This window comes from Porites lutea, chromosome 1, assembly GCF_958299795.1.
Source record: "Porites lutea chromosome 1, jaPorLute2.1, whole genome shotgun sequence".
In the NCBI taxonomy this organism is placed as follows: Eukaryota; Metazoa; Cnidaria; class Anthozoa; order Scleractinia; family Poritidae; genus Porites; species Porites lutea.
In genome coordinates, this window is record NC_133201.1 from 56079198 (window position 1) to 56092788 (window position 13591).

A 13591-nucleotide genomic window follows, 5' to 3' on the forward strand; every position below is an offset into this window, starting at 1 on the left:
AAAGCGACCTGAATTCGAGAAGAATAGGTATTGTTTTGTATTGTTATTTTTGATCGTTTCTTGCCTTTTAAGGACAAAAACGATCAACGTGAAACAATAGCTTTTACGCGAGGCAAATTTCAACATTACCGATTACTTCTTTCCGATGAGATTTGAATTTTCGGCGGGACCGAAGTAAGCAGCAATTTCACCTTAGGGGGTTGGTAGGAGTGTTAGTTGACTGGCGAAACGGACGTCGCAGTAGTGACGGGTGAGGCAAGTGCCGAGCAGACGAGATTTGAGATGAACAAACCAGAACCGTATTGTTTATTTTGCGCTTCGCGTACTGGCTGCAAATTTTAAGAAAACATACTTCATTTTTTATGGTAAACATCGTAGTAACGATTACAAGGAACTTTAACTACGGATTGAATCGAAGGAGCCGAGAACTTACAATTCAGGGGGTTTGATCCCGGCGCTCTGATCAGTGGTTTTAACAGCCCGCTTTATATACCATGTTGCCAAGTTGGCACTGTTTGAATTCTGCGCCAGGAAATTTTATTCTTCATGTAAATGACGGTTTTTTTTTTACAGTCGTTTGTTTGAACAAGAATTAACTTCTTTGAATAAAAATCACATCCCATTGAATGTATTGGAGTCTATCTTTTTGTCGAGGGTCGAGGGTCGAGGGTTCCATGTCGAGGGTCAAGGGTACCATGTCGAGGGTAACAATTTTTTTTAATTTTTTTTTTTTGAAAAATGGAAAACAAATGGAGAACAAATGAAAAGAATTTAAAAAACAAATGGCGCGTGGACATCTCCATCCATATTAGTTCTACCTGTTGGGTGGGGAGGGGGGGAACAGAACACGTTACTTGATAACAGGTTACTCAATATGAGCGGGGACTGTCTAAGAACGTCTTCTGCTCTGTTGACGAGCCACCGTATAGTAAAAAATGTCGTAAAACAAGTTTAAAAAACTGGTTTGACTGATATATTACTGTCAAAATGAGCTTGGCCGCCTGTGGAAGCAGGAATTACAAAATGGCGAATAAAGGATATGCGGCTAAATTAGCGATAAAGGCTAGGCCCTAACCTAACCCTTCCAACTTTTCCAGGTTTTTGGCTAGGCGGACCGACCCATTTTCATGTTGTTGTTTAATTAAAAGAGGGTGCGAATCGGGTTAACAGTTAACTGATATTTGGCCAAAAAAAACAGTAGTTAACTGATAAATGAAGAGTTAACAGTTAAATGATATTATCATAATGCTAATGAAAGCAACAAAGTTCTGCAAACAGAAATGCTATTTTCTGGCCTTTTTTGTCCCGCTGACGACCCGGTGGGACATTAACAAAAGGCACCAGGGCAGTACCCGACAAACAGAAAGCGTCAGCCAAAGAGCTGGTTGTAGACAACTCAACGAATAATTCGTCTTACAATATACTTTTTTTTTTATAAGTTACAGTTAACTGACGGCCTAGGAGAATTTTCAGGTATCTAAGGCTCTTGTTGTGGCTGCTGAGAAAATACCGTTCAACGTTCTAAATCACAGATTTGAGACTTGAAGTTTGCATGTGCTCGGCAGTTGATTAAATATTTCTGTGGACATTGTGCGCACCACATGCATTTCCTGCGATTATTGAGAGAGGACTGGGACGAGTTTCAAAATGGCATTTATGATGTCAGGGAAGGGGGAAGAATGCATTAAATAATCCGAGATATCACAGTTAGGACGCAATTTGATAAAGATGACGCTGAAATGAAAATTAAGTGAGATAGCACATGCGCAACGGTTAACGTCCACTATCGAGATTCTCCCGTGAGAAAGTCGAACTCAGCAACACGCGTACTGCTTACGTTATGCACATTCCAACAACACGTTGAGTCTCATCTCGGCAAGAATCAAATGCAACCGAAAATTCTAATAGCGTTTCTCTTCAGTCAACTTCATTTTAATAATGTTACTTTTTGCTGGCATGCCCTTTTTCACGGCGGCCATCTTGTTATGCGCGGTAACAGATGCGCAGTGCAAAACCAGCGAATGCAGCAGAAGCTAGCAGAGCTCGAAAACAGTCCCGTGCGGTCGTCCCCGAGACAAGTAGATTTTCTTGCTGGGCGAGGAAATTGCCCATATGAAGGCAAGAAGTGACCCCAGGCAAGAAAATGTGAGAGCTGCTTGCCCATAGGACAAGCATGGATATATCCATGGGACAAGCCAGCTGGAATATTCAAATTTTCTTCCAGTCCAGCCCCGTGTGCAGCTGAGCTGGTCTGGCCAAAACAACGCGTGGTTACGTGGCTTGATACCTTGAGTTCAAAGTGGGGGATAGCATTGCAGTCAGCTGAGTTAACCCTTGCAAAGAAGTTTTTGGAACATGTTTGGTGGTGGGAATAATTTGGAAAGTATCCACATATTTGCATTGACAATGATTTGTTAACCATGTTAACCATGTTTACTTTTATTCCTCCTAAGCTTTAATTTGATGGTTTGATGATACAACCTAAGCTCAGCTGTAGGTGTCACGTTTTTTGGTTTTAAGTTAAGACCCTAAAGACATATTGGAACCTTAGAGAACCCTGAAATAATGGTTCAGTTTTATTTAAAATCATAAAATAAATCTGCAACTAATAGATATCTACAAACTATAAGTGTTCTTTGACTTTCAAATGCCAAGAATAGAATGGAAACAATTAGTATGTGTAATCAAATGGTGACGAGTGAAATTAGGGAATAATTTCACGCGCATTTTGTCCAAATTCTTATAATTTCCCGAGCCTTTAGGCGAGGGAAATTATTGGGATTTGGACAAAACACAAGTGAAATTATTCCCTAATTTCACGAGTATACCATTTGATTACCTATTAATATCATGGGTGACGAATTACGTTAGCAATCTTGGATTTTTGACATGTTTATCTTGGATTGTATCGATTGAGAGCTCCTGCACTCTCTCGAATGTTTAGAGCTTAAATTTGGCTTAAGTTCAGAGTTTTTCAACAAAATACCTGTTACAATCCTTCTTGATGTGCTCTTTTGTGTATTCAGGTTTTCTAAAGCGTCTTTTTGTGCCCTGACATCTTCATTCACGGCATTTAAAACTTCGCTGCCATCTTGACACTGAGACGTACGGAAGGTTGCCATGGCAATTTAATGCTGAAATTTCGCGCCAAAATTAAGGAGTAATTCGTCACCTATGATATTAACAGTGTAGTAAACTTTCTTATTATTCATTCAAAGTATTTCTCCAATTCTGATTGGCTAAAGGCACACACATAATTCACCATAACCAGTTACTGATGACCAAATTTGGAAGAATTTTGTGTTTAATGAGGAAATGATGTCAAAAATGCAGCCCGTTACAGGTTAAGGCACCATTACTAAGAAGACCTGGGGACGAGGTTGAGTTGTTTTGGTTGTAAAAAATTTTGTAAAAAAAAGGCAGACATTTCACTCATTTCCAGAGTAAGAGCTACAGCTGGAACTAGGCGAAACAATAGCTAACAACATGGCAAAAACAGCAAGAAGACAACTCGGAGGGCGACATATCTGCTATTTGGAGAATATTTGCAGAGCTGGACAAACCTAAACAACACTATCAAAGATGAACTTAACATCCATGCAGTTATTAAGCATATTTTAGCTACGTTTTTAAACTAGGAATTATTTTGAATGAATAACTGTGGAACTCACTGTGAATTAAGTCAACTTGTACTTTCTGTATGCTCGTCCTTGTGTCAGTTACATGAAGAAATAGAGCCGGTCTGGCTGGATAGTCCTTGGTATTATGTTATGAAATTCTCTTTATGATGGAACTCATCTGGCTAGCCAAAAGTTGTGACAGATACTATGCTCTGTTAGATCTGTACTGGTAGATTGTTTTCCCAGTCTCTCTTTGTGTTATTTGCTTTGTTGTTATATAGAAATGTAACAGCAATCTGACTTGTTTACCTCAGTTTTTTGTTATATAAGATGATTATCATCACCATTGTCATCTTAGAATTCCTTTCTTAATTTTTATAGCTGTTTTTGTAACATTATCTTTTGATAATATTGAAATCCAATACTAGCGTTGACCATTTTTACAGCTACATGCTGTATTTTGAAGCTGCCAAAATTTTTTAAAGTGTAAGAGCCAGCTTATCAAAAAAAAAGTAATTTGTAAATTTTGTAACATTTCAATATATAATTTTAAGGCGATCTCCTATATTTTCCTTGACAAATGTTTTTACTTTGATAGAACAACTTTTTAATTTAAAGGTAAGAAATATCAGTTCCATTGGCCTGGCATCCATCTTTTGACATGTCTGACTGAGGGTGGTTGACATTTCTTATTTTTTCAGCTGTTGGAAATTTGGCAGTAGTAATTATTTGTCTACTGCCTCCTCCCCGGGCTTTCCCAAGAATACATATACGCGAGAGCTGGAGACAAGCAAGAAGCACGGGAGGGGATGATGGGAATGAGCATAGAGCGTGAGCAGGGATCACTCTCTTCGTCCCTGCTTTCCTTAATAATTAAGTCAATATCCCCCAAAAAGTGATTGCGAGTGACTGGGATCGAGGTAGATTAGGCTATGTGGATATACTGTTGTTATTAAACAATTTTCTTGTTCTGCCACTGTCATTGGTATATCCTACATGTGCACATACAGTATATTACATGTGTTTTTTTTTCTGTGCCCTATACATCCAAATAAAAGAAAAACACACCTAGAATGTAAGACTCTTCTATACTGCAGCAGTATGTGGGGAACTTCTCTAATTAACTTTCAAATCCATTCTGATGTCGGTTTAATCAACATTCCTCCTCTAAGGGCTAGCTCTCTGGGATGAATGCTGCTTTAGCACAAGAAGAGATTACTCTACAACTTAACAGCTATAGTCAAATAGAGTTAATGGCAGAGGTATTAATTTGCAGAAGGCTGAGTGGCTGCCAAATATTAATGACTCGATCTGAGGTTTTAGGAAAATGAGTGAATCAGCTTCCATTTGGGGTTATTATACCAGCAAACTGTCCTGAAACTAGACAATAATCACTAGACATCAGATTCGTTTGAATTATGGCATTAGGCTTTTCGCAGACGTTTGGCGTTCACCAAAATACACCTACTATATAGAGTACATATTGTGAGGATCGACTCTCCATCACTTTACGATATTGCTTTATTATATGAACACCATTGATTGAAATGCCAGGTAAGCTTTTGTGCAAAAAAATGATGTCTTCATATGTGAAAATAACATGTTATTTTCACATGTGAAAAGATCACTGTTGCTAGGCCACATAATAAGTCATGCCTTTTTTCACAGCAAAAAAATATTTAAGTGAAATGGTTTGGAATTTTATTGGTGTTTATATAATAAATGGAACATTACATCACTTGGAGATATGCAATTTCTCTTCTCATGTTGAAAAATATTTTTCAACACTTGAAGAGAAATTTTCTATCCCCGCACAGCCATGTAATATCCTCTAATTACAGAAAGTAGTAATGTACATACGGTCAAGTCTCTCTCTAAGCAGGACATCTTTAGGACCGGCACTAAGTTTCTGTCTAAGAGAGGTGTCTGTCTCATAGAGAAACAAATAAAGGGAGTAAAGAAAGGCAGGGACCAACTGACAGGTGTCCATTTACAGAGGGGTCCATTAAGAGAGTGACTACTTGGTGTGACTACTTTTCTTTGACTTTTACATCAGTTTGCAGCCAAGAACTTAGTGAGGTCGTCTCAGAAGTGTGAAAAGGAGGAAAAAGCAGAGAAACTGAAGTTAAAGAAGGTAAAATGAAATGAAATGAAAACTTTATTTATGTGTTTATCTTTCATGACAGCTAATGGTGGACACAGATTATCTACATTAGTAATAAATATCTTTAATAAAAAACAAGACATTAAATATTTGGGCGACATTTATTTGGTGCTAGGCATATGTGTATTTAAGTTGCATAACTGCACTACGGTAAGGACCCCCATAAATTTTGTACGTACTCACTGCAAGTAAAATGTGAATTGATGGCAATAATTATTTCTGAGAAATACATCATAAGTTATTTGAAGTACATTGTATTTTCGTGTCAATGAAACAAAAGACATATATGCCCTTGTAAGGGAGCGATAAAAGAAAATTAAACTTAACTATAGTTCATGATCTTGAAGCCTGAGTCCTAACAAACAATTTTAACAAGTATCATAATTTTCCCTTATGTGTGAAGTCATAAGTTATTCTGGCGGATCAGGACTGTCAATCACAAGCATGCTCAAATGAAATCTGATGCAAATATAAATTTCATATTTTTACATGGGATTGGCGGTATAACAGTAATGCAAGTCTTGTAGCATATCATTTTGTTGAAATACAGAAAAATAGCATTGTGAAAAATTGTTGTTTCCTCTGTGGGACTATACGTGAATTTTAATTTTTTTTTCACATCTTTCAAGGCTATCCAAAAGGGAAACTTGGATGGAGCTAGAATACATGCTGAAAATGCCATTAGGCAAAAGTATCAGGTGAGTAGATTGACATCAGATGGAGTTCTTTCTTCTAATATGTGTACACTAGCACTGTTAGTACTTTAAGTGGGTTATAGAGTACTAAAGTGATGACGTCATAAAAGTGAAATTTCTGAAATTATGAGATTTGTCAGGATATTCTGAAAGAACAATGTCTAAGAGGCCTACTTGCCAAAAATGAGCATTTGGGGGCAAATTGTCTCTGAGATCGTAGCCCAGTTATACTCAGAAAACTCCATACAAACCCTTCTAATTTTTTTTTGGGTCGACCCAAAAAAAATTTAGAAGGGTTTGTATGGAGTTTTGTAAGCATAACTGGGCTACAATCTCAGAGACAATTTGTCCCCAAATGCTCATTTTTGGCAAGTAGGCCTCTTGGACATTGTTCTTTCAGAATATCCTGACAAATCCCATAATTTCAGAAAATTTCATTTTTATGACGTCACACTTTAGTACTCTATTGGTCATATATTTAAAGTAATGAATAAAACTTTGATTATTCAAAGTTTCTGAGTAAGACCAGTTAGCAAACATTTATTGACACTGCTAGAAAGAGCACGTTAGAATAATTAAAGTTTAAAGTTGATACATCCAAAGTGATGTGTGATATACAATATAACCAACCAAAAAAAATTGATTTGTCACTTGAAAAGTGTAAGCCATACACAATATTGATGAGACCTAATGGATCTGTGGGTATACAGTAAGTTTTTATTTATCATTGCAAAATTGAAATCCTCTTTAAATACAATACCAGTAATTACCTTCATTGCAATAATCAGCTCTTTGTGCAGGTACATTCCAACAAGTGGCAGAAAGTGTTTCCAGTTCCTAAACTTTTCTTTTTTCTCAAAAATCTTGGCAAGGTCACCATGGGAGTTGCAACACCAAACGTCAAGATGCATTTTTATCTATGCCATAATATTGATACCCATGGGTACTTATAAAGAGTGTGTTTGTTTCTTGCTGTGTGCAAGATGCTGGCTTAAGTCAGCTGTAGGGTGAAGCCATACTGGTCACCTATATAAAGACCTGACCAAAACAGGAAACCACACTTGAAAAGTCTCTGGCAATCTGTTTGGGAGGAAATCACTAACAAAGGTCATATGTCAGCTCGAAAGATATATGTGCAAATGCTTTATAAATGCATATAAACCCTTTAATTCCCAGAAAGCCCTTCTGTCTCTCTCTGCTTGTTTATGGTCCATGCTATTGTTGTGAGAAATTTTTAAATGTTTATACTTTAAATAGGCAAACCCTTGCTCATGATGATATCATTGTTTACATTATTTTTGCTCACTAGCATATGAGGTAACCCATAGAAGACATTACCTTATATACAAATTAAGGTTCAAAAGTTGAAAGAGCTGGTTAATTTGAGCAGTTTGTGCAATTTTCAGGTCCTTGCAATCATAATAAAGGTTTTTGAAAATTTGCAAAATTGCTGGGTGGCAAAAAAGTTAATTGAGCGCATACAAATAATATTCTTTGTAAAGTCTGGGGTTTGCATGAATTCAAAGGGAATTTCTCTGGAACTATTCTGTAAAAAGTCTTTTTTTTTTCCTGTCCTTTAGATTTTGTCTGAATTAAGAGAACCAATATTATTTCATTATTTTTTGACAGGCCTTGCACTTTCTGCAACTTAGTTCAAGAACTGATGCTGTAGCACAACGAGTGCAGACTGCTGTTACAATGAAACAGGTGGGGAAACACCATCAGCGTTGTCAGATAATAATTATTTATGTCTTAACAATTGATAGAGAGTTTTTGTGATCACTGAGCTGGAGAGACTTTTAATAGTATGTGCCTACAAAGCTTGACATTTTCCTCAAGGCTTGACTTTTAAACAGCGGATGTGTGTATGCATTTATTTTTCCACAGGGCCCGCACAATGTGTTTGCGAACCGATTGCTATTTTATAGTAAATGTACTGGATTTACTGTTTGCTTCACCTATAGCAATTCATCGCTAAATATCAGTCTATAAACAATATTAAATAAATGTTGAATTACCTTACCTGTTCTTGGTATATTGTCACCCTTTTGTCTCAAAAGTAGTTTTTTGAGCGATTTTGAAGGATTTTGAGTTTGCTGTTTATACTGTTCCTAATCAAGGCTGTGCAGTAAGGAAAATTGAAGGGAACCCCAGTGCTCTGAAACTGTAAAATCCAGGGTTCCCAGCATATGATTTGTCTGAAAAATCTGAGATTTTCTAGTTGCCTGAGAGCAAAAGTTAGGCAACAGGTGCCACCAGGCTCTGCTAGAGCACCTTATGCTGCAGCATTTTTGAGCGACGCACGTCAACTGGAAGTGGACTTTTTGCATCATTGGACAGTGGTTTGGTTGAAACTCTCAGGCAGGGTTGTCATTAAGAGCCGGGGCCGGGGATTTTCCCTGGCTACTAAGAGAGTGGCCCCCCGTCTACTTTTGTTGGAAAACAGAAGAAAAATAGAACCAAAAGAAATCCGTAGCGGTTTGATTCCCCGCCTACTTGTTGTATTTACCCGGCAACTTGAAATCTTGAAATCTTGAAATTTTTTTTCCACCGCTTTATTGGGTACTCCTCTTGTAATATATAACATAAAATTTATAATACAACACAAAAGAAAAGAAAAAATGAAGGAAACACCGAAAAGGAGTAGGTGCAACGGGACTAACGTCCCATGCGAGGCACCGCTCCTAGATTAAGACCTATGTTAAAACAAAATAAAATGAATACTCAAACATTCGTACAAAAATAAAATAAATTACGAGTGGCATGGGCACGTAGGGACTAGAGTCCACATGCAGGGGTAATTGATTTCATATACCCGCGACAGGTGAGTGTTCATTAAATTGCGAACAAAAAGTTGAAAGGCAGTAGGCGAGGAAAAACTGGTTGGGGGTGCTAGGTTACAAACATAGTTCCATAGTTTAACTATACAGTTAAAGTACGAGGCCTGAAAAGTTGATGTTTTGCAAAAAGGGGTGCGAAGATTAAAGGAGTTACTTAGTCTTGTGCGATCATGGGAAACAAAAGATACATAATTCCGAACATCTGAATCGGTACTACCGTAAAGGCATTTATAAAAAGAGATTAAATCTTTAAGTTCACAATCTAGAGAAAGTGGAAGTAAGTCTAGCAATGTCAGCAGCTCTTTGAACCACGACTCGTCTCTGCGCGTGCGTACAATCCACCAGCTTCTTGCACGTCTCTGCACCTGTTCCACCTAAGCATTCAGAAAAACGTAAGCGGGCGACCAGACTTGGGTGGCGTAACACAGCTGTAACTTGACCAAAGACAAATAAAGTGAGTGCCTAACAGAGACGCCAGTAAGCAGGGGACAAGTCCGTTTAAGCAAACTAAGAAGCTTGTTTGCTTTTGCAGTAATAGTGTGGATGTGTGAGTCCCAAGAGAGCGTACTAGTTATGATGATGCCAAGATCTTTTTCTTCTGAAACGTGTGTCAGGGCTGTGCCATCAAGTGTGTAGTCAAAAGCAATCGGAGTCTTTTTCCTAGTCACAGTTAGTACTTTACATTTGGACTTATTAAATCTAATATTATTGCACTGCGACCAGACGTGCATGTTAGAGAGAGTGTCTTGTATGAGGTCACAGTGTTCTGTAGACAAAACATTTGGGTATAGCTTGGTGTCGTCGGCATAGAGTGCAACCTTCACACCATAAGCAGCTTCGTCAGGCAGATCATTTATGAACAAAGTGAACAACAGGGGGCCTAAAATGCTCCCCTGCGGAACGCCAGAGGTTATAGGAGACCAAGGAGAAGCCGCATTCTCAAGAACCACCCTTTGTGTATGCTCAGTTAGGTAGTCCTTATTGAACCAGCAGAACAGCTGACCCTTTACACCGTAAAGCCTCAGCTTTGCCAGAAGAGCGCTGTGATCGACAGTGTCAAAGGCCTTAGCAAAGTCCAGGTAAATCATATCTGACTGATGGAATGTTATTATCCAAGGACTGACCGACTGTGTGTAGGACTGACAAAAGCTGAGTTACACAAGAACGATTTGGGAGGAATCCATGCTGCAGTACACTTATCAAGTCCTGCTGATTGCCTCTTTTAATTGGATGTCGATAAACAATAAACGCTTACAAAATAATTTATTCAAGTCTTAATTAAGTCTTCTTTAAATCAGTTATTATTTAACCATTTGGTTAAAAAACATCCAATTAAAAAGAGGCAATCATTGGGACGGTTTCTGGCTGGCATGTATGAATCTTGCTATGCGTTTTGACTGTTCAAAAATTGAGGGATTTTAATTTTCTTTGAGGGCTAGCTCCAGGCCTTTTGGATGGATTATCTATCGGAAGGTTCGAGGAGAAGCGTGAATCTTTCTACCTTTTTGCTGTTTGAAAGTGGAGCGATGCGATTTTGGGGGGAAAATCACTTTGGCGCTGGAGCCCTTTCAAAACAAGGATTCCTCCCTTGTCCTTCTATTATTAGGAACAGTAAACGGCAAACTCAAAATCCTTCAAAATCGCCCAAGAAACGCTTTTGAGGCAAAAGGGCAACAATAATACCACAGGTAAGGTAATTCAACGTTTATTCAATATTGATTGTAGACATATTTAGCGATCTATCGCTATAGGTGAAGCAAATAATAAATCCAGTACATAACTATAAAATAACAATTGGTTACACACACACATTGTGTGGGCTCCTTGTGATTTTTCACAGCTAAATGGTTCAATGGTTAATGTTGTGGCATCAATGGACTCAGCTTTGAAGACCATGGACTTAGAAAAGGTTAGTTTTGGTAATTTATTATCAGCTCTGTCTATAAATGCTTTTAAAAGCAAGCATATTCTTTCCTATTCAAAATCAAGCAAAAGTGATTTGTTTCATTTTTTTTCTTCAGGTTTCTGCTTTTATGGACGAGTTTGAGCGTCAGTTTGAAAACCTTGATGTTCAGTCAAGCCACATGGAACAGGCCACGAGTGACGTCACCACACTCACAGTGCCACAGGTCTCATAACTTTCCCTTGTTAAGATTTCTACCAAAAGGTTGGCTAAAAGTGGTGTGTTTAAAAAATTCTGTTCAATCTCTTTTTTTAGGAAAAGTCTCAGACAGTGGCACTGTTGAATGGGATATAGCCCTTCTTTTAAACACTGATGTGACTCAAAGCCCTGTTTCAATATTCTTCTTTTTGTAATCGTTCATGAAGTGAAGGAAAGAAATATTATCTAGAATCAAGACTATAGATATACTGTACATGTATATTGCTTCATGTTTCTGTCCTTCACTTACGATAGACTTACAAGGAAAATAATATTTATACATTTGTAACTGACATGCCCTTTTTGCTCTCAATGCATGTCACAGTGCCTTTGGTCTGTCTGAAAGTGCAACTTTGCCTCTTGCATGTAGATAGTACACTACATGATCTGTAGCATCAGTCATAAACCAGTGTGGATTTATTTTGTAGGAAGAAGTGGACACTCTTATGCAACAAGTGGCAGATGAACATGGGTAGGCCCTGTAATATTGTTAAAAAATTAATTAATGCTTGCATTAAAAATCCACTAGCTGGGGGCTTTAATCAGGATTCAGATGAAGCCATTCACCTTGATTGCTACTTGGTCGATTGAACCTTGATAAGGACCCTTTTACCTTAGCTCAAACCTTTACAAACTACCTTGATAAAAGCTTCATTGATTGAGTGTGAAAAGCTGGAATAGCTCTCCTTAGCTTTGGATGTCTAGCGGAGGAGCTGCATGGATCGATCATTGTTTGTCAACTTTTTGAACTCATCCAGTTTTTATCCTCAATATTAAAGCGTTAATAAGAATACAAGTCATTATGCAGAAAAAAATTATATCATTTGCATTGTCAGTTTTATCATCTCTTTCAGCTTGGAATTAAATATGAAGCTCCCTGCTGTGCAACAGCAACCAATTGGAACAGCTTCTACAGAGCAGGTAATTGTTTATAAAGGCTTAATCAATCAGTCAATCAAAGACCTAATTTAGCTTTGAATTTCGTTGATAGCAAAATTGCTATTATCTCTAAAGAGACATAGTGAGTTTGCATACTCAGTGAAAGAATGTTCTTCAGTGAGAGGGGTATAATTATGTGATCATGGTCATTGTGCCATTGTGTTGTGAGAGAAGGAAACATCAAAATTAATCTCTCATGGGATTGAAAAATCTAGCTAATGCTACATGAGCTATGAGTATGTCTTACTTAGGACTAGAAGAGTTTGTATCCCCCGCAGATGCTCTTAAAAAAGGCCATCTAATTGCATTAACTTTATTTAAGCTGAAAGTATTATTTTACTCATTATTATTATATTGAATGATTTTTGTTTTCATTTTTAGGATGAGCTGGACAAAAGGCTGGCAAAACTACGACAGTGGACTGTTGTTTATTAACCCTTGGACGTACAAGTGGGGGAGGTGGTTGCCACCCTCCCCCCCCCCCCCCCTTCCCAAGCAAGGTTTTTGTGATTTTTTCCTAGATGATAAAACATCAGCACTTGAAGTTTTCTGCAGCTGTTTGTTTATCCTTTGCGTGCTTTTTTGAGACAAGCTTAGCAATGGTCAGTTTCTATGGTTAGGAGATATGAAGGCATAAGTAGCAGGTCACGTCATTTTTGAGTGAAAATGCACATTTTTTCAACTTTTTTCAAAAATAAAACTAAAACTTGTGGATAAAATGATGCAAAGTAATTATTTATGTGTTATTTTACAAGTCAAGCGCAAATTAATGCTCACTGTTTTTACCTGATTTCTAATTCTTGATAAGATCCAAGATGGCAACCATGTTTGGTGACTTCACAGACCTCCAGCAGCACCACCCACCCATAAAATATAATTCATCTTATAGAGAAGATCAAAGGCTTTCCACTGAAGGCAAAATCGTTTGGAAATACTGCAACATATCAAAAACTCAAGGCGTGGTTTCATCAACCTACCCCCCCCCCCTCCCCTTGTACCACAGTGAGGGTATGACTTTATGTGTACGTCCGAGGGTTAAAATACTTAAATGAATAATCACTCAAATCTTTACATGTTATTTAGTAATGTGGAGCCTAGCTACTAAAAAACGCCTTAAGCATGTACTCGTTCCTTGATAATGGCATCCTGAGGTCACCGAAACATAAGGAAAT

General features: G+C 37.8%; 1 protein-coding gene across 1 annotated transcript; it reads left to right on the plus strand.

Annotated features, from left to right (window-relative positions):
- The first annotated feature begins 2079 nt into the window (after window positions 1-2079).
- LOC140940166 (charged multivesicular body protein 1b-like) lies at window positions 2080-12905 on the plus strand. The gene is made up of 10 exons (XM_073389075.1): window positions 2080-2383; window positions 4219-4238; window positions 5677-5754; window positions 6414-6482; window positions 8109-8186; window positions 11160-11228; window positions 11341-11448; window positions 11909-11952; window positions 12335-12401; window positions 12801-12905. Exons 1-10 carry the CDS (start codon window positions 2356-2358, stop codon window positions 12852-12854), a joined length of 615 nt encoding a protein of 204 aa, XP_073245176.1. The 5' UTR covers window positions 2080-2355; the 3' UTR covers window positions 12855-12905.
- The last annotated feature ends 686 nt before the right edge of the window (window positions 12906-13591 follow it).